The 26,070-nt window shown below is 40.3% G+C and overlaps 1 protein-coding gene and 1 long non-coding RNA gene across 2 annotated transcripts in view; one reads left to right on the top strand and one right to left on the bottom strand.

Moving 5' to 3' along the window:
• The first annotated feature begins 4,004 nt into the window (after nt 1-4,004).
• Nucleotides 4,005-26,070, top strand: part of LOC143698772 (uncharacterized) — a 27,725-nt gene continuing 5,659 nt past the window's right edge. The window contains exons 1-2 of the long non-coding RNA XR_013187719.1: nt 4,005-4,168; nt 4,331-4,460. This is a non-coding gene — a long non-coding RNA (uncharacterized LOC143698772). The remainder of the gene's footprint in view (nt 4,169-4,330; nt 4,461-26,070) is intronic.
• LOC143698612 (olfactomedin-like protein 2A) overlaps nt 22,867-26,070 on the bottom strand; it is a 20,769-nt gene continuing 17,565 nt past the window's right edge. Inside the window, exon 8 of the mRNA XM_077194218.1 lies at nt 22,867-24,416. Within this exon, the coding sequence (XP_077050333.1) occupies nt 23,803-24,416 (614 nt within the window). The 3' untranslated portion in view covers nt 22,867-23,802. The remainder of the gene's footprint in view (nt 24,417-26,070) is intronic.

Genomic DNA, 26,070 nt, shown 5'->3' with positions numbered 1-26,070 from the left:
ACCCAAGACAGCAAGAGCATGGCCTCATCTAGAGCATCTTGCCTGAAGAGATTGCTCCTTTAATTGACTGTGACGTTGGTCTGCTTATAGGTTACAATTGTTCTCAAGCTCTGTTACCCAGAGAAGTTGTGTCAGGCAGAGATGAGGAGCCTTTTGCTCAAAAAACAGACCTCGGCTGGAGTATTGTTGGCTCTGGAAGTTCCTGTGTCGACTACGGAGATGCAATTGGAAGCAGCCACAGAACTATTGTCAGACAAGTAATGCCATGCCTTCAGTCGCCTGCCAATCTGACAAGTGAAGTCCGATACATATGTCGAACACAAGTCAAGGAGTTAGTCACTCCGCCAAATGTTATGAAGATGTTGGAGTCAGACTTTAATGAAAGAAGCGTGGAGGATTCTCACTTCTCACAAGAAGATCTTCGCTTCATTTCAATAATGGAGGAAGGAATCAAGATCAAGCCTGACGGTCACTGTGAAATGCCTTTGCCATTTAAAGAATACAGACCGAGTCTGCCAGACAACAGGAAATGTGCTGTTCATCGCCTTAAGTGTTTGAGGAAGAGATTTGAGAAAGACAAACAGTACCACAAGGACTACTTAATCTTCATGAAAGAAACAATGACACGTGGAGATGCTGAGAAAGTTCCTGAAGAAGAAATCAACAATAGCCCTGCTTGGTACATCCCTCATCACGGGGTGTATCACCCACAAAAACCAGGCAAGATACGCGTTTGTTCGACTGCTCAGCAAAGTTTCAAGGCGTGTCATTGAACGATCATCTGCTTACTGGGCCAGAGCTGACCAATACGTTGGTAGGTGTTCTCTGTCGTTTCCGCAAGGGTCCAGTAGCAATAATGTGCGACATAGAACGCATGTTCCATCAATTTCACGTAAGAGTAGAAGACCAAGACTTTCTAAGGTTTCTCTGGTGGGAGAATGGGGACTACCACTTCGAACCATCCGTCTTTCGGATGAAAGTGCACTTGTTTGGTGCAGCCTTGTCACCCGGCTGTGCAAACTACGGCCTCAAACACATTGCTGCACAAGGACAAGGTCGCTTCAGCGAAGCATCCATCTGCTTCATTGAACGAAACTTTTATGTGGATGATGGGCTGACCAGTGTGTCAACAGAAGAAGAAGCAAAACAGCTAGTCAGTGAAGCAAGACAGCTTTGTAGCGATGGCAAGCTACGCATCCACAAATTTGTTTCTAACAGCCAGGAGGTGCTAGAATCAATTCCCAAAGAAGAGTGTGCTCAAACAGCAATACATCACGACCTAGCCTTGGGAGAGTACCAAATGGAGAGAGCCCTAGGGGTTAACTGGTGCATTACCTCAGATCAGTTCAGATTCAGAATAGTGGTGAGTGAACAACCGTTCTCTAGAACAGGAGTGTTATCGACTGTTGCGTCTGTCTATGACCCTCTTGGTTTTGTAGCACCGTTCGTTCTAGTCGGAAAGCAAATGCTTCAGCAAATGTGCCGGGACAAGGTTGGATGGGATGAACCACTGTCAGATGATCTTCGACCACAATGGGAATCCTGGCTCTTGGACCTACAGAATTTAGATGATCTCAAGATAGACAGATGTTACCTTCCAGCTAGTTTTCCAGAAGACCGGAAATATGAGCTCCATCACTTCTCTGATGCTAGCATCACGGGATATGGAGAGTGCAGCTACCTGAGAGTGATCGGGACATCAGGACAAACTCACTGTGCTTTGGTGATGGGTAAAGCCAGAGTGGCTCCTACGAAAGTCACAACCGTTCCAAGACTTGAGCTGTCAGCAGCTGTTGTTGCTGTGCGTACAAGTGATCTGCTCAGAAAGGAGTTGGATATAGCGGAGGTTCAGGAATTCTTCTGGACTGACTCCAAGGTCGTCCTTGGATACGTCAACAATGATGCAAGAAGATTCCATGTTTTTGTGGCAAACCGCATTCAGCGCATCAAGGACAGTACCAAACCAAGTCAATGGAGATATGTGTCCTCGGAAGAAAATCCAGCTGACCATGCATCAAGGGGCCTTAAGGCAAAAGAGCTGATTGCTTCTAACTGGTTTAACGGTCCAGATTTTCTTTGGTGTGAAGAGCTTCCTAGTAAAGATAGTAAGGTGGGAGACATTGCAGTTGAAGACCCAGAAGTTCGTAAGGTCTTTGCATAAGACATTGACAACAGAAGATTCACTGATTAAACGCTTTCTCAAGTTCTCCAGCTGGACGAGGTTGGTCAAAGCCATCGCTAGACTTAAGAGATGTGTCAAAGAGTTTAAAGCGTTGACATTAAGAACCAACGAAGCCAGCAGTCTGGAAGAGAGAGAAGATGCAGAACTTACCATCATAAGCATCGTCCAGAGGAAGAACTTCTCTGTGGAGATTCAAAGTCTTCAGTGCAAGAAGGAAATAACCAAAGGCAACCTGCAAAGGCTAAATCCTTTTGTGGATGGACAAGGCATCCTCAGGGTGGGAGGTCGATTGGAGCATGCTGCTCTGCACCCTCACATCAGGCACCCGGCAGTCTTACCAAAGACCAGGCACATAACAAAGTTACTGGTTGCACATTACCATCAGCGAGTGCAACACCAAGGACGTGGCATTACAATGAATGAGCTAAGGGCTAACGGGATCTGGATACTTGGATGCAGTCATGCAGTGTCGTCCTACATCTACAAGTGTGTCAAGTGTCGAAAGTTCAGAAGGTGTACTGAGGAACAAAGAATGGCAGACTTACCTCGTGAACGTATGGAGACAACACCCCCCTTTACATATTGTGGGATGGACTGTTTCGGGCCATTCTACGTTAAAGATGGGAGGAGGGAAGTGAAGCGTTATGGCCTGCTATTCACTTGTCTGTGTTCTCGTGCTGTGCACATAGAAGTGCTTGATGATATGACGGCCGATGCTTTTATCAATGCTCTTCGTGCTCTCATTGCTCTGCGTGGTAACGTTCGACAACTTCGTTCTGACCAGGACACCAACTTTGTTGGCGCAAGACGTGAAGTCCTGGAAGCGGTTAAAGAGATGGATCAGGAATGCCTCAAGAAATTGGGCTGTGAGTTTGTCATGAACCCTCCGTCTGCTAGCCACATGGGTGGAGCCTGGGAAAGGCAGATCAGGACAATACGAAGTGTATTGACATCCATTCTAGATCAGGCATCCCAAAGACTTGACAGTTCATCTTTGAGAACTTACCTTTACGAAGCAATGGCAATTATAAACAGCCGACCTTTAACAGCACATTTGCTGAGTGATCCAGCTGGGCCACAGCCTCTTACGCCCAATCACATTTTGACGATGAAGTCTTCCATAGTCTTGCCACCACCTGGAGACTTTGTGAAAGAAGACCTTTATCTTCGCAAAAGATGGCGTAAAGTTCAGCACTTAGCCAATGAGTTTTGGTCTAGGTGGAAAAAAGAGTACATGTTAAATCAAAAATGGCACAAAACCCGCAGAAATGCGCAGGTCAACGATATCGTGATCGTGCAAGATGACAATGCACCACGAAATGAGTGGAAACTCGCCAAGGTCACGGAAGTGTATCCTGGTGAAGATTGACATGTGAGAAAGCTGCGATTGCTGATCAGTGAATCAGCACTGGATGACCAAGGAAAGCAGCTCACAAAGCAGACTTACCTAGAACGGCCTATTCACAAGACGGTAACTCTGCTTGAAGCTGATTAATGCAGCCTTGGGTGTTGCTACCTCACTTAAACCAAGTCTCATAATTTTAAGTTGGAATCTTATGTTTATTAAGTTAATAAGAAATCACCAGTGATTTGGTGGGAGTGTAGCTGCCAGCAGAGACAGTTGCATAATTTAAGTTCCATAAAATAATAGTTTTAATTTAATAAGTAACCACGTTTAAATATATCATAATATATTTATATTTATCTGCATTTCTTTTACTTTGAAATATATGTACAAGCGGATTTGTTTATGTAGGCTTATATAGCGGAACTATTGTTCTGAGGTTCGGTTGGTTCAGACGTTTATTGATGTTACATCAGCATCGTAGCATCGGAGAATGTCATAGCGCATACAGATCTAACTGTGGCTCGTTAAGTTTTTGGTAATATCATTACAATTTGTAAGTTCACTGAGAGTAACACGGAAGAGAAGTTGCCTTTGTTACCTGTTTGTTTCACTCCCCTGGAGTTAACGCGGCCAATGAGGTATGCATAGTTCTTTTAATGTGTAATTATCAATGTAAAGCATAACTGTGTGACGGTTTAATAACAGTCAATCTTACGTGTTTCTTATTTATTAATATGCTATTCTCTGTGAGAATATTCTTATTTCTGTAACTTGTCATGTGATTTTTATGTGTTATTTAGTTCTCACGGCATGTTTGATGGCATCGAGGACGACATCATTTGACTAATAAATGCCCGTAAACAAGAACGCCTTGTGTCCGTGTCTGTTAACTGGAGGGAGCTATAACAAGTTTTCCTAATAATCCTTTAGGTGAGTGTATATACAATTTAGGCTTGACCAATGTTAATTTAGTTTGCAACAGTTATTGATTGATTTTTGGGAGATCCAAAGTCTGGTCACTCGACATTAAAGCTGCATGAGTTTTGGTATCATTCATACGAGTACCACAAACAGTATGGGTAGAAATACACACTGAAATTTAATTCGCAAGAATAGTGGAAAGTAGGCATATTTTACCATAAAAACTTCACTTCAGTTTACTGCTCTACCTACGCAATCTATTTTCCTCCATAAGTGTATTTCTACAGGCAAATGAACTGTTTGGCTCTTATACTGCAGAGTATTGTGATGTTTTTAGTATTGTGAGGACCACTAAGTTTACCATCTGTCTGTTTCTGATCTATCCTGCAGTTATGGAGTTTTTTTTTTATATAAAAAAAATATATCTACGCATTTTACAGTGAGGTCCAGCATCCCACAATAAACCTGGACCAGAAATACTGTAAACAAACAGCCACTCACTGTACTGTATCTAATGATTTCATGGATAGTCTCACTCTCACTCATGGAAATTTTGTAGCCCTTCACATCATGATACGCTGGTGTCATTCCTTCATCAGCTAATGGATGACCGGGGTGGAGTTGTTGACCGGTGTTTCAATGAGTAATAATGATAATGTAGCTAGGCCTACTGGTTGGTGTGGAAATATAACACAAGTGAACTGAGTCTCATTTTATGACTCCATATTGAGTGAGGGATTAATATATTGAATGGATGCAGGGCTCCCTGGAGGTCTGAAAAGGTGGCATGTCATTGACAGAGGGGAGGGGCTACTCAATTTCATTAAAGGGGCGGAGCCAAGACTATTGGGTACAGTGCATGTGTGACAATATACATTTGATAGTTATTTTGAAAAGTGTTTGGTATATTTTTATTGCCAGTACTATCTTAAAAATGAAATAGATTGACATTTTGTTTTATAATTTTTTTGTTATTTATTTATTTATTGCTTAAAGTTTGCTAGGGCCATGCTAAAAAATAAATAGTTTGATATTTAGTTTTCACATAAATTGGAAGTACTATTTATTGTTCTTTATCTTTATTTATTGCTTAATGCTGCCCTTTTAAAAATTATATATTTTGATATTTTTTCTTATACAATGACATTTATGCTGTGTTATTTATTTATTTGCTGCTTAAGTTTCTGAATGCTTTCATCTCTTATAACCAATTAAAAGGGTCAGAGCAAAATATTGTGATTTCACAAACACAGTTAATCGATGTTGTGCTCGTATGGAGAGAAGAACACCATCATCATTTAAACTAGTTAACCCGTGAGGATTGAGGTGAAATGTGAGTGTTGTTTTACTGCCTCATTTACAAAATACAGTGGTATTTGTAACTTATGGGTGAGTTGTTACGTCAAATGACGTATGGAATCTTTTATGCACTTCCTATACCACAGATCTGAGCCATCGATATCTGTGCAAAAATTAATCAAATTGATTTCTTATGGAGAAACCATCAAGCCTTGTAATTTCCAAGCCCGTTGAGAGTGAAGATGGGTGAAAGGAGATGAAATGTATTTATTTTAAAGGAAAAAATGGGTAAATCACTGTCTTACAGGGCTGGAATTTGTTCAGGCACTTTCTGTGTTGAATATTAGGCAAGTAAACTGTAGACGTATTCACTTTTAATAAATCCAGATGTGTGGTGTGATGACACATGTGTTTGTGTGAGAGATAAAGAGAAGTGTTTTCTCTGAGATCACAGACTATTTACTGGCACTGATACCTTATTAAAAAAAAAATCTAATTACATTTTGCATTGCAGTGCTCGTGTATTTTTTTCCCTTCTGGCAAAACTGCCATATCATTTGTTTTAGTTGCTCGCCCCATATTCAAATGGCAGATGGCATCCTCATAATTACTGGCTATTATTAATAAAAGTTTTCCTGAGACAGTGGTGACCCACCCTGACACTCACAACAATAACATATCGTGTGTGTGTGTGTGTGTGTGTGTCCAAATGCAGATATTTCCTCGCCTCCAGTTCCAGTCAAAGAATGAAAGACTCTGTTGTGTTGTTTCTGAGTCTCTCTGAATCTGTTTCTGAAGGACTGTGTGTGAGTGTTTGAGCTGCGATACAGACAGACGCATGATATTTGCAGAAGTATTTTCTGTTGACTGAATAGCCAAGGTCAGCTGAGAGCAAAAAACCCTCAGATTCCTCTTAAAAAGATACACATACATTCTCTCCACTGGAGACCTGAAGTCACTCTTAAAAATAAAGGGTCTTTATTCACATCTATGGTTCCTTGAAGAACCTTTTACATTCATGGAACCTTTGCACACAAGGTTCTTAATAGAGGAAAAAGTTGTTATTTATTATTTATTTTTTTATAATGTTCTTCTCACTAATAAAAAAAAACCTTTTTTAAGAATTGTTCACTCAAAGTGAAACATTTCACTGTTTATTTTATTTTATTGAAGCCTATAGACACAATCATTATGTTATTGCATGGATATCCTACTATTCTTCTCTCCTCGGAAGTCCAAACATAATCATATTCTGCCATGCTTAAACACACAATTCAAAGAGAACGGGCTCCTTAAGTTTCTTCATTTAGAGCTGATATTCAAAATTTGTTCTAGAGACAAAGAGAACTTGAGAAAGGAGAGAGTCACTTTCATATTCCCATGAAAGCAAAGTCCTGGAAATCTGAATCGTTTAATTATTTTGATGATTCTCCCATTTAAGGGAATCCATGAAGAATCCTGACATCAGGAATAGCTCCAAACTAAAGCTGCTTATTTCCTTGTGTTTTGCTTGGTTTGTGCACATTTTCACAATTAATTTTCAATGGATAAATCTGACAGTGTCATTTACACTAAATATATTATATGTTGTATTTTCACTAAGGAAATATGCAGATGGTGCAAACATTTGTTTGTCATTTGTTCCCGATCTTGCAGGCCCGACACCTGAATCATCTCTATAAAATGCCACAATTGCGCACGACTCCATTGTGGGCTTGGGTTTATGCTTGCTGTAATGCTCAATCATTTGATTAATTATTTGACCTGTGATTATTCAAATCTTTCCCCACGACACACATTGCTTCCGCATTCTCCAATTCCAATGGGAGTCTACTGTATGTGAGTGCCGCAACACTCTTTTTTCCAATAGTTCTGGTCTAAACAAAAATGGCAGATGTTTCTCATAAATTTATATCTTGCAACTGCGAGATTATATCTCAGAATTCTGAGAAAAAAGTCACAATTTCATGATTTAGGGACCGTTTACACTACCGTTTTCAACTAAAAACGTAACACTTTTTACGTGTTTTGGCCATTCATTTACATGACAACAGCTTTTGAAAACTGGTTCAGAGTACAAGATTTTGAAAATTATTCTGTTATGGTCGTGTAAATTACAAAAACGCGAATTTGTAAAAAAGGTGACGTCATATGCATGCGTATGCGGCATTAACTTTTCTGTCTTTTATCGGTTTGAACGATTGATTCAATGAATCACTCATAAGGACTTTCATTTCTGGATGAATCAGCGTGTTTGACAAATCTCTTTAATGAAATATTTAATGAAAAATACATTTTACAAAAATGTAATTCATACAATCCTTTTTTGAAATGTCAAATTACTTTTGATCACAACCGTAGACATCAGTGATTATATTCGTAAACTAAAACTGTAAACTTTTATCCCAGTAGCTACTTCTGGTGATTTGAATTATTGTAACACAGTAATAGTGATACTGTGTGGTTGAAAAGACTGTTTGTGAAGATTTCATACCTATACATGACAATTGCTTTTTCTGGCTAAGCAGCAGCTCCAATGCTGATTTGAATAAAAACTGTGATCGTACTTCTCAAAGGTATTGTTGTCATTTAGGAATAAGATTGCGATCTTTTAACGATTAATCATGACACTACTGACACTCTTTCTTTTTCACACTTTTAAATGAATACGGTTGCACATTCAGTCTTGAATGAGGATGAACCATGAGAACAATCACACAACTCACTTATCAAACGTGCCCTTGAATGCAGCACTTAGCTAACACCAGGAAGCCTCAAAGGGGTTGTTGCTTTTGGATATTAAATTATAACATGTCACACTTTGGTGTCTGTGTGTAGAAGCACATTTGGAGGACTTTAGATAACTAACCCCTGCTGCCCCAGCCTAAAATACTACAGGATGAGATGCCAGATAATGAGAGCGAGCTTCCTCTGTTCTATAATCTGGGGCTCACTTTTAATCCCTGAAACCTCTGAAGCCTTAACAAATGCACAAACACATATATGCCCTGAATGTATGTGTCAGCAGAACATCCACTGCTGGAGCTGGTGAATCAAGCTAGGCCTGGCAGACCACCACAAACCAACAACAAACCAGTTACCATGTTCCTTAAAGAGATAGTTCACCCAAAAACTATTCCGAACCCGTAAGACCTTTGTTCATCTTCGGAACACGAGATATTTTTGATAAAATCCGATAGCTTTCTGACCCCATATAGGCTGCAACGTAATAACCACTTTCAAGGCCCCAAAAGGTATAAACACATTGTTAAAACAGTCTGTGTGACTACAGTGTTTAAACCTTAATGTTATGAAGCGACAAGAATACTTTTTGTGCGCAAAAAAAATACTTTATTCAACGATTGCTTCTCTTCCGTGTCAGTCTCTGACACTGTTCATGTAGTAAACACAGTGCATCGCTTTCGGGTTCTACAGCAGAATGCTGGCTCAGTATTGGCCGGATCCTGCGTCAGCATCACACGCAATTGTCGTGGTTCTTACGTAAACAGCATCAGAGACTGACACAGAAGAGAAGAAATTGTTGAATAAAGTCATCATTTGTGTTGTTTTGTTTTTGCACACAAAAAGTATTCTTGTCGCTTCATAACCACTGAACCACTGTAGTCACACGGACTATTTAACGATGTCTTTACTATCTTGGGCCTTGAAAGTTGTGATTACGTCGCAGGGAACAACATGAGGTGAGTAATTAATGACAGAATTTTTTTTATTTTTGGGTGAACTAACCCTTTAATCTAGCTGGGCCTAATTTTTCCAGCACTTTGCACAGTAAAAAATGTATAGGATTAATAAGTCATGACAACATATTTCTAGTATTATAAATCATCTATTACTTTAAAATTTAAATGATTCAATGCATGCACTTTCTGTAAAGCTGCTTTGAGACAATGTGTATTGTGAAAGCGCTATACAAATAAATTTGAATTGAATCATTATTACCCTGATTTTCATGGGATATTGAGCACATATGTCACTCGCCTGTGCGTATCTTTTCATATCAGTAAATAGCGAGAAGTTGCTCCGGTGACTTTGACACGTCTATGTTGAGTAACATAGGTTAGTTGTCACAACAAGTGAGAAAGGTTGACATGGAGCACGCTAAATCTCCAACCTCCTTGGAATCACTCGAAAAGAAAACACTCGTAATAAAACAAGAATCAACATTGGCAACATTGGCTTGGCTTTTCGGAGATTCTTGTAAAAGCGACCAGGAGATGGTGTTTTTATTGCTAAACAGTTGCCTATTTTATTGAACAGATAAATTGCCTTATGTAACTCTCTAACAGAGTTCATAGTAAAGCATCATATCTATTTTGAAGGGTCATTTCATTATGGGTTGTTGTTGGGCTGGAATTCATTTTCAAGGAAGTGCCATGTTTATTAATGGGTATAGGCCTATAGCTACAGTAACGTCTTCAGCTAGTCAGCTTGAGATCCTTTCCATCTTATATCTAGTGAATGTTTTATGAGCAGTAGGATAAAGAGATATATACAAACAGTCATGCAGAGCCAAAGCAAGACCAAACAATGTTCTTCTGCAAAATGCTAGTGTCCCTTAACCAATTTCAACTTCAATTTTAAGTTATAGATTCAACAACTCAAGGGTTGAAATAACTTGTAAATTAAAATTTAACTTAAAAACTTAAGTTCAGTTGCTGCTTTAAATGTTTAAGTCGAATTTGGGAACCTTTTTATAGTGTGGGCAACTTGTTAGCTGAAAACAGTTGTTTTAGTATCAGTGATATACTGTTAATATTTTTAATTCGATTTTATTTTTAAAGTTTGAGAATTTTATGATTTTTGTTTTTATTAGGTTTAAAAAAAATGCTAATATCGTTTTTATAAAATTGTAGTTTGTTTGTTGTAGTTATTTTAGTACTTAAACAAAAACTAAGCAAATATTTATTTAATTTCAGGTAATAATTTTTTTTATTATTAGGCATCATTAATTACTAATGTGAATAGCAATGCTCAAACATCCTCACATCTGTATTTTCTGAAAAACTAGTGTCCCAGTTCTCCTCAAACTATATCTGTAGCTGCAGCCAAAGCCATTGTTACGTCCCTGATATGTCTAGGAGTGAGGGACTAACAAAATAAATATACTCCGGGTGAAACAGAAAACCAAGGATGACTCAAAACACGTATCAAGTTAATGTATTTATTTTAAGAGATCTTTTTTCATCCAAGATGATATGAGGTAGATTAGGTAAAATAAATTAACACCAAACATTCAGCAGAAAATATGTGACAATACACAATCTCCACGTTAAAGCACACGCGGAGGTCTTCCCTCCCTTATGAAGTAATCAATCATATGAAGTAATCAATCATATCCTGCCGTTGAGATGTGGCTAAGTAAGACAGTTGTTGAGCTAAAGTAGCCATAAACTCAGAGTTAGCCAGCCTACCACACATGTGATCTTCACATGGTGTTGCTAGATCAACCTCAGACCAATCACTGACGAAAGATGTAACTCCCACTACTGCCACTTTTGGAGTCTGCACCGATTCCACCGGATCGCCATCTCTGGAATGAAAAAACTTCAACATGTTTACATGACATAAGCGTGTTTTCCGTCTACGGTCAGGTGTACAGATGACAATCTGTCTCTGAAAACTTTCGTTCCACATCATACGGCCCTGAGAATTTGGCAGTGAGGGCAGACCCAGGGACGGGCAGCAAGACTAACACCTTGTCACCTGCATTGAACCCCCGTTCCACTGCCCTTTTATCAAACCACCTCTTCATTCGGGTCTGTGTGGCAGAAAGTGATTCCCTCGCCAGCTCCACAGCACGATGTAACCGCTCCCTGCACCGGAAAACGAAGTCGAACACGTTAGTTTTGGAAGACTTATCATACACCATCTTCTCTCTCAGCATCTTTAACGGGCCACGCACGTTATGGCCAAACACAAGCTCTTCTGGGCTAAAACCTAAGGACTCTTGCTTCGTGTCACGGGCAGCAAAAAGTACAAAAGGCACCCCTTCATCCCAGTCTTTACACGTCTCATGGCAATATTTCTTGAGCATGGATTTCAACGTTTGGTGCCAGCGCTCCAAAGCTCCCTGTGACTCGGGGTGATAAGCGCTAGACACTGAGTGAGCGATTCCCAATGAGCTGAGAGTTTGAACACCTTAGAAAGGAAATTAGTTCCCTGATCGGTTGGTACAGTCTTGGGCAAACCATATGCAGTGAAGAATTTGATTAGTGCCTTAGTTACTGTCACGGCCGTGATTCTGCGCTGGGGAATGGCTTCCGGAAAACGGGTAACAAGGCACATCATGGTGAGCAGGAACTGATTGCCAGCTTTAGTTTTGGGTAATGGGCCGACACAGTCAAACATGACGTGTTCAAATGGTTCACCAACCACGGGAATGGGCTGCAACAACTTGACAGGTCCTGCAGGTTTTACAAAAACGGGTCACATCAGTTTTTAGGCCTGGCCAAAAGAATCGTTTTAGTACACGGTTATATGTTTTATGAATACCCACATGACCTGCCCATACATGCTCATGTGCTAATGACAGTATCTGCTGTCGACAGTCAATAGGCGCAACTACCTGTTAAACCACCTTCCAATCGTTATCCGGCTCTATACCTGCATCATCTGCCTGAGAAACCCACTGGCGCATCAGTACCCCATTATCCACAAAGAAAGGTTTCTTACTGTTACACTCTGCGTTGTTTGTTTTTGCCGAAGCAAAACATCTAACCAATGAGGGCTCACTTCTTTGAGCTTTTATCAGAGCATTAGGAGTGAGTGGCAAAGGTGCCGGATCAAACTCACCCACAGCGTCCACCACCTTTTCAGTTCCGTCCACCTTTCAGCTCACAGGATCCTCATGGGGCACACCTTCCTCAGAGAAAATGGAGGCAAAAAGTGAGTCAGATAGGTTAATTTCCTGGGTCTGTTTACGAGACTGCGCTCTTGTAGTCACGCTGGCTACAAAAATATGAGGATGATTTTTCCCCAACTCATCCTGTTCAGACTCAGGAATAGGATTGCTGAGTACCTTAGGAATAGGAAACACCTTCCCCCCCCCAGCAATATCGTTCCCCATTATTACCTCAATGCCCTCTATCGGAAACACGGCACGTACACCCACCGTGTAAAATCCCGTCACTAAGTCAGAATGGACAAAAATCCGGTGTAGTGGCGCTGGTACAAAACCCATCTCAATAACTGCTCTCACAACTGCACTTACATCAGAACTGTCTCCCACTGGGAGAGTGCCAGACAGCATTAGTGACTGTGACCAGGCTGTGTCCCGCAGTATTCTCACTCGTCGCTTGTCTTCTGCTTTCCCTGTCAAAGAAACAAAACCTTCAAAGATAAAGGGTTTAAAACAGTCATCAGCTGCCTCACGCATCTCAGGCTCTAGCCCCTGTGGGCGGGGAGACATCTTAATCAACCCTACACCCTTTGGTTGCTTTTGATTTGAACCGGGTTGCTGCCCCTTCCAAGCGCTGCACTCAGCAATTATATGTCCAGCCTTGCGACAAAAGAAACAGACTCTGTCCGCCTTTTGAATGGAGGACCCCTTGGGACGACTATCAAGGGGATTACACACCGGCTGCTCAGTTCTTGGAAACCCAACTCGTGAAGAAATCTCGCGCTTAGTAAAGGTGGTCTTATGCAAAAGCGCAAACTCATCTGCAAATATGGCTGCTTGCTGGAGGGAAGTAATCTTTTGTTCACCCAAATATACGGCAGTACGTTCTGGCAAACAGTTCTTAAAATCCTCGAGCAAGATCAGCTCGCGTATAGAAGCCACATCATCTGCTTTACATGCTGCGCACCATCGATCAAAGAGGACCCCCTTTTCACGAGCAAAATCTGTAAAGGTCTGATCTTGAGCTTTCCGTAGGCCGCGGAAACGCTGTCGGTATGCTTCCGGCACTAACTTGTAAGCTCTCAAAATAACATTCTTAACACAATAATAATTTAACCCATCCTCTACAGACAATGCTGCACAAGCTTCTTGGGCCTTACCAGTCAATTTACACTGGAGTAAGATGCCCCACACCTCTTTAGGCCAGCGTAGAGCTCCAGCAACACGTTCAAATGCACCAAAATAGGCTTCCACTTCGGCCTCGCGAAAAACAGGCACCAGAGAAATATATTTGCTCACATCATACTCACTAGCAAACTGCGGAGAGAATACACTAGCAGGAGTAACGGGGCGAGCAGAGTCAACATTGGTTTGTAATTCCAGTTGTCTCATTTTAAACGTTGTATCTGCTTCTATTTTCTTAAGTTCCAGTTCCCTACTCGTTTCAGTCTCTGCTGTTAGCCTCTTCAGTTCCAGCTCTCGACGAAGTTGGAAATCCCTTTCTCTCTCTTCCTTCTCTATCCGAAGCTGCAACAGACGAACTTTTAATCGGCTATCCTGCTTAGAGCCAGGAGATGACTCAACTGAGAATGGCAAAAAATGAGGTATCGTTACAGGCTTCCTGGTCGGTACTCCCTGTTGACCAGCAGGAGTCCCATTACCAAGTTGGTCCCCCCCCACACTCAGCCCTGGGCCAGGACTGCTCATAGTTACCGGTAATATGATAACTGCTTTACCGATGAGTCCATCCAAAACTACAGCTTTAAGTTCAGCTTTCACTAAAGTTGACGCAGAGATGTCATAATGGTTTGCAATGGCATGGAGTTCAGTTTTCTTGCATTTAACCAACTGGTTCAAATCTGGACGGGACACAAAAACATTTAAGTCAAAAGTTGCCATGGCCACAACACTCGACATTAACCCCTCTAACAAAGCAATCGCCTCCCTCCACAAAACAAACTTCCTCAGCACCTGCCTCACCAAACTTACCTATCTATCTTCAGAAGCGTGCTGGGCTCGAGGCGATTTACAGGCAGTACATCAGCGGTCGAAACCCTGAAACGCCAGCCCCCTTTGGAGAACGCAGTCACCGCCCAGGATTTACTTCCAAAAATAACAAAGGCAAAATAATAAATTAGTGCCCGATGGAAAGGCTGCTTCAGCCCAGCTGGACACCACCCTGTGCTAAGCTGAGGAAACAGTCAAGTGGATACTCACTCGGGGTAACAATCATTACCTTAAACAGCAAACAAAAACAAACAAAAAATTACAAATATAATATAAAGCTTAAATCACCATAAATTCAACATGAAACATGAATCAAGCATCCTGGTCTTAAAGTATAAAATAATCCCGTATGAGCCCCCACTTTTGTTACGTCCCTGATATGTCTAGGAGTGAGGGACTAACAAAATAAATATACTCCGGGTGAAACAGAAAACCAATGATGACTCAAAACACGTATCAAGTTAATGTATTTATTTTAAGAAATCTCTTTTTTCATCCAAGATGATATGAGGTAGATTATGTAAAGTAAATTAATTAACACCAAACATTCAGCAGAAAATATGTGACACAATACACAATCTCCACGGCTCCAACCACAATGAAGCACACGCGGAGGTCTTCCCGCCGCTCACCACACCGAGTTCCAGCTGGTCGGGCACACACACACAGGTCCGACGGCTGCCTTGTGCCTTCACAAAGTCACCAGTAGCACAGCGCGGGGAGAAGTCAAGATCAACACGTCCCGCCGCGATCCACACCATACATCACACAGTAGTCCATACAGTCTGACGCGAGCCATCAAGGAACAACGTGAGAGAGCGAGAGCACTTCACTGGCTCAACTTATACGCCTCACTAATTGCCGCTGATCAGCTCCAGCCGTGAGATTTCACGCAGCACCAGGTTTAAGACAAGGGTACACCCCTGCAGGCGAGAGACAGAACACACCCACAGCAACGCAAGCACAACACATAGACCTCACAAGGGTCGTAACAACCATAAAGCGCTTTTAGGCACATCTCTCACCCGCTGCCTGATTCTTTTCATTGTGAGTTTGATTAATTGCAGATTACAGAGTTTTTCATTCTCCATAAAACCACTCCACAGTAATTAAAACATAGGCCTACGTCTCTTGAGTTAATCTGAATGATTTACAGACAGTGGTTACTGCCAAAAACACTAGACTAAGAACTGCCCATCAGCGACAGAAACCTGCTCAAAAACACATTATATGACCAATTATCCACTGACAATAACACTAACCATTGCAACAAAGTCTGATAAAACACACCCTTTGAATTCAGTCATATAGATCCTTAATGCAAAAAACTGTGTATAGTCTTTTCACAGTAATCGTACTAAATGCCCATTGCACACTGTATAGCGTGTGTTCAGAGTGAACAGGCTCAGGAAATGACTGGTGTAACAGCACTGATCTGTAGAATCACAGTGAGTATCTGTGTTTGCTTTACAGTGATCTCTTGTATATTTACAGATTAGCTGTAATAGTGTGATTTTCTCAGTAGTATGCTATTGCTTGGGTTCCCAGCGTGCATTGCGGCATTAATAAAAGTTAGACCGTAATTTAATTTAAATAAATAAAAAATGTGTTAAATATAAGTCATTCAATTATATTTATAATTATATTTTTAATTACATTTTGACCTGGCCATGTGCAACCAATTATAGCCAGTAAACATTATTGCTCTGAAGGAAATGACGTACCGGTATAAGATCCAAGTTCCCAGTCAAAGGGAATGCTAATTATCATAATGGAGAACTATTTACACCATATTAAAAATGCAAACGCTTGCATTGCCTTCCTCAGCAAAATACCAATACAATATTTAAATTTATATATTATAAAGCCTGTCTTTAATTTTTTAGTTGTCAAGTCAGCATGAAATGAAAGTTGCAATGACTTTACTGCCATTTTCTCCAAATGAGAAAATAGAAAGCATCCGAAACACAATTGTAAATATACATTCCTCTATGATGTCTTATGATTCAGCCTCAATTATGGCCCCTCTAGAACAACTACACCGCTTTACAACTATAGGACAGGAAGAGCTAAATAAACGTATCATTGCATCTAAACCAACAACATGTTTATTAGATCCAATACCCACTAAACTACTGAAAGAAGTGTTACCTGTAGTGGAAGAGCCTCTTCTTAATATTATTAACTCGTCTTTATCTTTAGGTCATGTTCCAAAAATATTCAAGCTGGCAGTAATACAACCTCTCATTAAGAAACCGCAATTAGACCCAAATAACTTAGCAAATTACAGACCCATCTCAAATCTTCCATTTATGTCTAAAATACTAGAAAAAGTTGTGTCCGCTCAATTGTGCTCTTTCTTGCAAGAAAATGATATCTATGAAAAATTCCAGTCGGGATTCAGACCGCATCATAGCACAGAAACTGCGCTAGTAAAAATAACAAATGATTTACTTTTAGCTTCTGACCAAGGCTGTATCTCAATACTAGTTCTACTCGATCTTAGCGCTGCGTTCGGCACTATCGATCATAAAATACTCTTGGATCGACTACAAAACTACACTGGTGTTCATGGACAGGCATTAAGCTGGTTTAGATCGTACTTATCAGACCGTTACCATTTTGTCTGTTTAAATGGGGAAAAATCAAAGATAACGCCAGTAGACTATGGAGTGCCGCAAGGATCGGTGTTAGGCCCTCTGCTATTCTCAATATACATGCTGCCACTTGGTAATATTATAAGAAAACATGGAATTAATAAAACTACCCACAAAATCCCTTACAATACAACTTTAATTTAGAAGGATGTCCTGTTACTTTGTCCACTACAGTAAAAGACCTGGGTGTTATACTAGACCGCAACTTGACTTTCGAAAATCATATTTCATATATTACAAGAACAGCCTTTTTCCACCTTAGAAACATTGCTAAGCTACGTAACATGCTATCTGTTTCTGATGCAGAAAAGCTAGTTCATGCATTCATGACATCGAGAATAGATTACTGTAATGCTTTTTTAGCTGGTTGTCCTGCATCCTCAATAAACAAGCTACAGTTAGTGCAAAATGCAGCCGCTAGAGTTCTTACTAGATCAAGAAAATATGATCATATAACACCTATTTTATCATCTCTACACTGGTTACCTATTAAGTTACGTATCAATTACAAAGTATTCCTACTGACCTATAAAGCCCTAAATGGTTTAGCTCCTGTGTATTTAACAGACCTTCTATCGCCATACAATCCATCGCGCTCTTTAAGATCACTAAATTCGAGGCTTCTGGTCATTCCTAGGATATCTAAGTCCACTAAAGGAGGGAGGGCGTTCTCGCATTTAGCTCCTAAACTCTGGAATAGCCTTCCTGATATTGTCCGAGACTCAGACTCGCTGTCCCAGTTTAAAACTAGATTAAAGACGCATCTCTTTAACCAAGCATTCACTTAATGCTTAACCTTTAATACTACTGCTGAATCAGTTCGAATGCATTAACATTATGAACATCAGCTATGCTAATTATTTCCCATCTGCCTTTCTGCTGTTATCTCGGGACGCTAGTCCCGAGGTAAATAGCGTTCGTCAGCTCCAGTTTGTATCCAGCCTCTCACGGAGACTTAAGATGCCCCAACGCCTGTGAAGAGACGACTCGACGCCTGTGAAGAGACGACTCAAAGCTGGCGATATGTTATGCCATAAATTAATACATGATTAACTAACTGTATTTTTCTATGTACATTTCCGAAATGCACTTTCTGTAAAGCTGCTTTGAGACAATGTGTATTGTGAAAAGCGCTATACAAATAAATTTGAATTGAATTGAATTGAATTGAATATTGTGACATATTTCTGAGTGAAAAAAAGCGATTTTATCCATCGGCTGCAACATTTGACCCATTTTCCCATCGACTGGATTGTGAAACGTGATCATTGCATTGGATATCAAGTCATATCACAAGAAGAGCAAGTTAAATTTTGATTAAAGATTACAAAAAAAATGCACAGATTAATCATTCACAATAAGACTAGTGACACGCATTAAGACGACAAATAGGGTCCATTTAAATTTTAATGGCCTTCAAGGCTTTCTTAACAAAATCCACACACTCCCACAAACTGCTCCCACTGACATCCCAGCGGTCTTTTTAATATGTTTAGAAATATATCTTACAACTCCAACTGCACATTTAGCAAAATCAGTCATGCTGCATTGACATAGTCTCGGAAATCTCTTCCCCTTGGGAAGATTGTGTTTCTAAAACATTCTGCTATTTACAGTGGTCACGAGGACAAGAAACCGCTTTAAAACCACAAAAACTACAACATTCTAAACACTGTTAAACTGTTTATAGATGACGTATGTATCTGTACCCATGCATCACACAGGCTTTCCCCGCACGACCTGTCTGTTTAAACATTATATACGTAACCCTGCCCAGTCATTAGAGAGACTCACGAACATAATCATACGCTCTCATAAGCACACAAAGCATTCTTTCTCCATTATGATGCTGTGCTTTACCAGTCCACTGAGGCTATATTGGCCGAAACAATTTTCTGGCACATTCTTGATGTAAAAACGAGCACGAAGTAGCCTGCAGGTGTGTCTTGCTTGTTATATTTATAGAATATCATTATAGGTACATGAAAGATTGATGGTTGCGTTATGTTGTTGGTATAGTCAGTGGCGTCATGGCCATTCAAAGTGAGGGGGCACGTGCCCCCTCATATTTTTCCTCCCTGATAATTTTTTTGATTCCTATTATGCTCCATAATTACCAGAGCCTATAACGACTCAAATGTAGCCTATACATGAATATCAGATTATGTCACCAACGTCTCCTCACTGACGTCACTCAATTCTAATACTTGTCTTCCGCCATCTTGAGTACCTGATTCGGCAAGATCGATACGTCAGTTGCAAAGGAAGTAGAGCTTATTCTCTGGCCGAGCCCGAACTTGCGGGCCGATATTCCCCGTCACTATCCTCGGGCCGGGCCCTTGATCTAGAGATGTGCACTCCCAATGCAAAAGAGTGCGGCGCGGGACTAGATTTGATGTCGAGTGCGAGCGGCAATGCACTCTCTGTGTGTGTGCGCGTTGCAGGGAGAATAAAACGATTCGCGGGACTCCCGCAAACTAGAAATATCTATGAATAAAACATATAAAAACTAATACATTTTTGCAGAAAAGCAAGAACTAAAACAAAATAGAAACGATTTACAGGCCATTGTTTCCTTTTAAAACACGTTTGCAGCGTTGAGCAATGTAGCCAAAAACAGAAATACGTGTTGATTTCTTCAACGCAAAGGCCAATCAGAAGCATTTAAGATAGACTCCCCTCACTGCTCAAAACCTCTATGCTCAAAACGGACTTTTTGTTCAAAGCTCTGTATGCTGACAAATCCTCTAATTGTAACAAACAAAGTGTATATATTATGAAAGATTCATTGTGCAGTCAGCTTAATTGATATTTACAGAGATGTGAGATCGCGATTAACTGATGTCAGCTTTTTAGGAATTATTAAGGGAGCGCACTTTGCGCGCATTCAGTCAAAATCCTTCAATCATATTATGCCCAACCATGCACGCAGCTGCTTGCTTTTATGTTATAACAGTGGTTTGTGTGTGCAAACTCTCTGTGCAGTGTTCATGTTGTCTGTGGTGAGTGGATGTAAATGATAATGAGCTTACGCTAGTTTAGGGCTGTGCGATATCACGATTTATGATCGTGGATTAAAATATATCCACCATCTGCTTTAGAAGAAATCTCGTAGTATCGTACATTCTATCAGTTGCAGTTCTGGGCGCCTCCGTCTCAGCATAGGCTACAACGCGTCGTATATTCACATCAAATGTTAACGCAAAGGAACGGGACAATGCAGTTCACATAAGTTCATTATTTGCATGTGCTAACAAGTCATTCACGTGTTGATGCGCGGTTCTAACGAGCGCTTTTCTGAGTGCGTACACCCGATGCGCACGCGCACTAAGCCTGTCTAACAACAGCGACAGGTTACTGAACGAAGTTATTTTTCTAGTCTTATTGCGCGAATACTGTCAAATACACACAGGGTTTACATAAACAAAGTTGGTTATGTATAAAGTGAAACAAACAGAGAAAATCTGCTTCCTAACTAATGCCGTCAGTATTGTAGACAGTACCCGGCAGGTACTCAAGATGGCGGCAGTCAACTGGAAAAAGAGCGGATGACGTAAGAGGTCATGTGACTGATATTCATGTATTATCAGGAATGTGATTTTTCCGGATTTTCCGATTTGCCGGAGTGAAAAGGAGAGGAGATATGAGGACATAACAGGCTGACGTGCGTACAGATTTTGTCCTTCCTTTCCAAGTATCAACAAGGACGTATTTGCATTCAGCTTGTTCACCTGCTCAATTTCGTACCTCAGTCGCTCTCGCGCTACAGTGGTATCGTTGTCAGTTGACAAAAACATCGCCGTTAGGCGTTAGGCCATCAGTAGGACTAGCCGATATCGATATAAAAAATATATCTATATATTTTTAAATGTGATATGGAATTAGACCATATCGATATAGTTCAAATTTGCGCTATGATCCTTGCTCCAAACAAGCTGCTGACTGCTTTTGTAGAAATACATATCGTGCATTCTGTCAGTTGAAGTTCTGGCGCCTCCGTCTCAACAGCATTAGTGTAGGCTACAACGCGACAAATACTCATATCAAATGTTAGCGCAGAGGAACGGGACACATCAGTTCAGTGAGTTCACAAAAGTTAATTATTTGCATGTGCTTTAAAGCCTTGCCGGTTAAACATGTCATTCACTGCAGATGCGCTGTTCTAAAATGCGCTTTACTGAGCGCGAACACCCGACGCGCACATGCACTAAAAAAGCCTGTCTAACAGCGCCTGGTTACTGGCAGTTATCTTTCGAGTCTTATTTTGCTAATACTCTCAAATACACACAAGGTTACACACAAATACATAAGGAAAGTCGGTTATGTCTAAACTGAAAGCAAACCGAGAAAATTGATAGAAATATGCTTGTCAAATTAGACGCGTTGCGTACAGGTCTTAAAGAGACAGTAGCCCTAATAATAAACATGCAGCCGCTTGTCCTTAAAGGGATAGTTCACCCAAAAATAAAAATTCTGTCATTATTTATTCACTGTAATGTTGTTCCAAACTGATATTAATTTATTTATTGTGCTGAACACAAAAGAAGATATTTTGAAGAATGTGGGTAACCAGACAGTTGCTGGTCCCCATTGACTTCCATTGTGAAAAATATACTATGGAAATCACTGGGGTACATCAACTGTTTGGTTACCCACATTCTTCCAAATAACTTCAACAGAAGAAAAATAACTTATTCAGGTTTAAAACAACTTGAGAGAGTAAATGATGACAATTAAATTTTTTGGGAGAACTATCTATTTAATGTTAATAAAACAAGAAAATCTGTATATTTTCCTGCTTTTTTGTCCTTAGCCAATCACATGCCTGATTCTTCTGGATGTGTAATAAATCGGTCAGCATCAGCCCGCCCCTTTTTCCTAATATGGTGTCTGTGTATATCAAATCACCGCTCTAGAATCTTTGCTGTGTATGTTCAAGCAACTCACTCGTCTCGCACGTTGAGCTGGCAATGTTTTACATATGGTCTTGAAGTGGTAAGTGGGCAAAGCAACAAATCGGCATTTAATTAGTTATCGGATGATATTAAAAGGTAGTGGGATTATTTGTGGTTGACCTTGAAATTTTAACTTGATCAAATAGTTATGGATTTGATATTAGCTGCGAATTCAGAGCATTAACTTAAGTTGTGTCAGTGTAACGTTATCGATAGCTAGCCTAGTCTAACCGTCAGAAAAGAATTGCCTCAGATTGTGCCCCCCCAGAATTTTGGCTTGCATGACGCCCCTGGGTATAGTTGACATGACATGTAAGCTTTTATTTATAGTAAAGAGGAGCATGTCACGTAACTCTTAACTTAACGGTTTACACGTGGTCCTAACCAGGAGCGATACGAGACCTTTGTCCACAGTTTGTGAGCAGGATTTTGGACCAATGAAATGCAAAGGATAGGTGTCTGCTGCTCAAAATCCTATTCTTAATAACTGCTTTAATATAAAATCTACAAATCCTTTAAACAAGACCAATTTACTTGAGAAGTATATTCTAAACATGAATGCGTTATGTCTTAAACATGATTATACTTAAACATTTTATTCTTAAATTGGTTTATGACGAGACAAAATACACTGTTAATAAAGATGCAATCCATGAAAAAAGTTTTATTTTGTAAAGTTATCATGTTTAAAGGATTTTTTGTTTTTTACTAGACAAAAAGTACAAAAAAAAGTAATTAAACTTGCATAACTTACATTTTATTACTTAAAAATGATTTTGTTTTTTATTATCTATTATTATACTTGTATACCTTAAAAATTTATAAAATGTTACCATATACAGTACATATTTGTTATTGTTTGTCGCTTTATTGCGGCATGCCTGGTTAGAACAGTGTAAATTATGTAAACATTTTTAATAGATATTTTAAAAAATCAATTCAAAGTTCAACAAGCTGTGATGGAAAGCTCTTTAGAACATTTCACATGAATCGCATTAGTTAAGTGTGTGTGACTTTTTTACCTGCAAAAAAATGCTACCTGCAAATTTATTTCCTGTCACGGAAGGCCAATTTTTACGGGTAAATCTTTACAATTTTTAAGTAAAGCAGGAACGTCATGCGAATTGTCCAATGATCATGCTTTGAAAGGTCAGTGGCATGTGGGATCAAAGTTGAAATTGGTTGACTTTAAGCTGTGTGTAATTGTATGGTAACCATTTGTTGCACTTCAACACGGGTCAAAGATACAATGCTCAAACCTAGGAGTATAGCTTGACGCTTCGCTCCATGGTGTTCAGTGCATTGGGAAAGTTAACGTGAATCATGTGAAAGAGAAACTGACAGTGAATTCAAGAACTGAAGAGCAGCACATAACTACTAAACTTCTAAGTTATGTAATCCCTTTGTCCTTATATAATCTTGAACAAATGTCCATTAAAGTTCATTAGGACGTGATGAATCGTTTCATGAGGGCGTTTGTCCGTGGAACCAATGAGGCAGTCGTGATCAGGTACACAAGAAGTGGCTTTTGCTTCGCTGCAGTGTAGAGTAGATGGCATTGATAAAGTCTGATTTCATTTCTTTTCCTGCTCTACAAAGTTGATGTTGTAGGTGAGCTGGTGTCCATTGTCCCAGGCGTACAGAATCTTCTCTTTAGGGTTGTAATCGACTTGTGTGGTGAGCCCGTATTCGTTAATGAAAGGTAAACGCGGAGACGCCTCGGCCCCTGTAAGCGTGTCGAACGCGTACGAAACCTCCCCTTCCCTCTGATTGTAAATGTCAACCGCGTACAGGACGCCGCATATTATGAAGCAGTTCCCGAACGTATTTAGCCTCAGTCTCGTCCTCCACGTCGTCTCCTTTTTGACTGACAGGTCATTGGGATCTAGTTTACTGACTACGATGACGTCGGCCTGTCCATAGTCATCGTCAACAGACGGGTAAATTACCCAAAGTCCATTCTCATCCACGGCGAAGTCGATATCAGAGTGGCCTTTCCACTTCCAAGGTGTGGTGTCTTCGTAGACGACGTCGTGAAGCTGAGCCCAGGCTGCTACGTACCGTTGCTTGAGATTGTATTTGATGATGTTCTTCGTGAAGGCACGATTATAATAAAACCCTCCTCTGTACACAACATGACCCGTTCCGATCCAATTATAAGGGAGCTTGAACAGGTTACTCCAACGGCCTGTTGGAAAAAAGAGAGGAAAGCAGGTACAATGTTGCTAAATTTTTGGAGTAAATGTTACAATAGTGAAATTTCACGGCCATAAAGTTCCATTGTCTAGTATCATAGCTGTATAGATATATTAAGCACAGCTCAGACAGGTCACTTTCAAGCCAAGCAACTTTTGTTGACCAAAGTGGCAAATTGACCCTTCGCTAAGCCCCGCCCTCCCTAGTTACTGTTGCTACGCTTGTCAAGCTTTACTAATGAGATAATTAGTAATTGTTGGCGAACATGTGAAATATCTGAGAGAGCAAAACAAAAGGGACTGCAGTATGCATTCGAGGGATATATCCACAAAATAATATGCAACCGATTAGAGAATAATTCCATGAAAATTTAAGCTAAAGCCTATAGTCCCAGGGCAGCAGCAGCCCTCTGATATGATGACCATTCAAATGGGAAACACACAATGTCGTGTCGACATTTAGTTGTGAATGGGGTCTCCCACACTGCTTGATCCACGCACATCATTTCTCCCCTTGGCTTTTAGATTTTCGGGATGGAAAAAAATTCCACTCCCGCGTCTAAACTTTAAGGATACCGGGTATCAGATTTGCACAATCCATACGCAAAACACTTCGGCATTTTCCTTCACTCGAAAGCTTGCCAGACCTCCCGCGCCTGGTTACGGTTGCTAAGACACGGTTTGTCCAGTCGCGGTTTTCGGGCGTGGCTTAGCGAAGGGTCAATTCATGTGACCAGTCTGCGAAAGTGATTGGCCATTAAGCGAAATTCCCAATTGCATGGATTCCAACTGAAATAACTAGATTTCGCCCGTCAAAATGTGCAGAACAACGATAATAATGTCCAAACGTTAACGCTATGCTGCACGATTCTGGATAAATTCCCGTTTTTTTTTTTTTTTTCAAATAGAGATCACGATTCTGAACAGACAACTAAATCAATTTATTGTAATTTACTAGAGGTTCTGACAAAATGGTAATTGCTGCAGTGTACATAAAATGTTTAATTAACTTAAATGAATTATTAAAAAGAAAAATCTTTACTTGTTTCATTAATGCCAAGTTCTGTCATGAAAATCTAGATGGCGTAGGCTGATGGGTCCTTAACGCAAACTGATGCTTGCTGATCAACATTTAAATGGCTGGTTAGCATTCATTATAGGAGTTTGCAGCGCACTTTCAGAGTTCCTCTAAAACCCTTCACCTTCCCCAGCTCCACCTGTATAGATCTGCAATGGGTAATTGATATGCTATTTGTGCAGCAGCAGTATGTCTTACATACTCACAACAGTACACGTTGCATTCAGTTCAAAACAGCTCAAACATGCATTTTAGTCCGGGACTAGGTGTGAAACTGGGGGAAAATCTAGGCTCTGTCTATATGCAGCTGAAATGAGCGAAATTGCAACGAAACTTAAAGTTGTTAAAGTTTTATTCCCCTTTAGTTATCTCACATATCTTGCGACGCCAGCCAAGACTGCCACTGATGCTGCCTGAAAAAAATTCAGTGTATGACTCCCCAGGTTCTGTCTTAACAGGAAATGTTTTTAGAAATCTATTAATACCAGTCTAAACAGGCACACAAACACACACTTACAGAAACGCACACTAAAATCAACTGTAACATCTTCCAAGCTCTTTCTTTTGTT

Source organism: Siphateles boraxobius, unplaced genomic scaffold (assembly GCF_051911475.1).
Source record: "Siphateles boraxobius isolate OS27281-9 unplaced genomic scaffold, OSU_SipBor_1 11, whole genome shotgun sequence".
Classification (NCBI taxonomy): Eukaryota; Metazoa; Chordata; class Actinopteri; order Cypriniformes; family Leuciscidae; genus Siphateles; species Siphateles boraxobius.
This window is presented reverse-complemented; position numbering and strand designations above follow the sequence as displayed.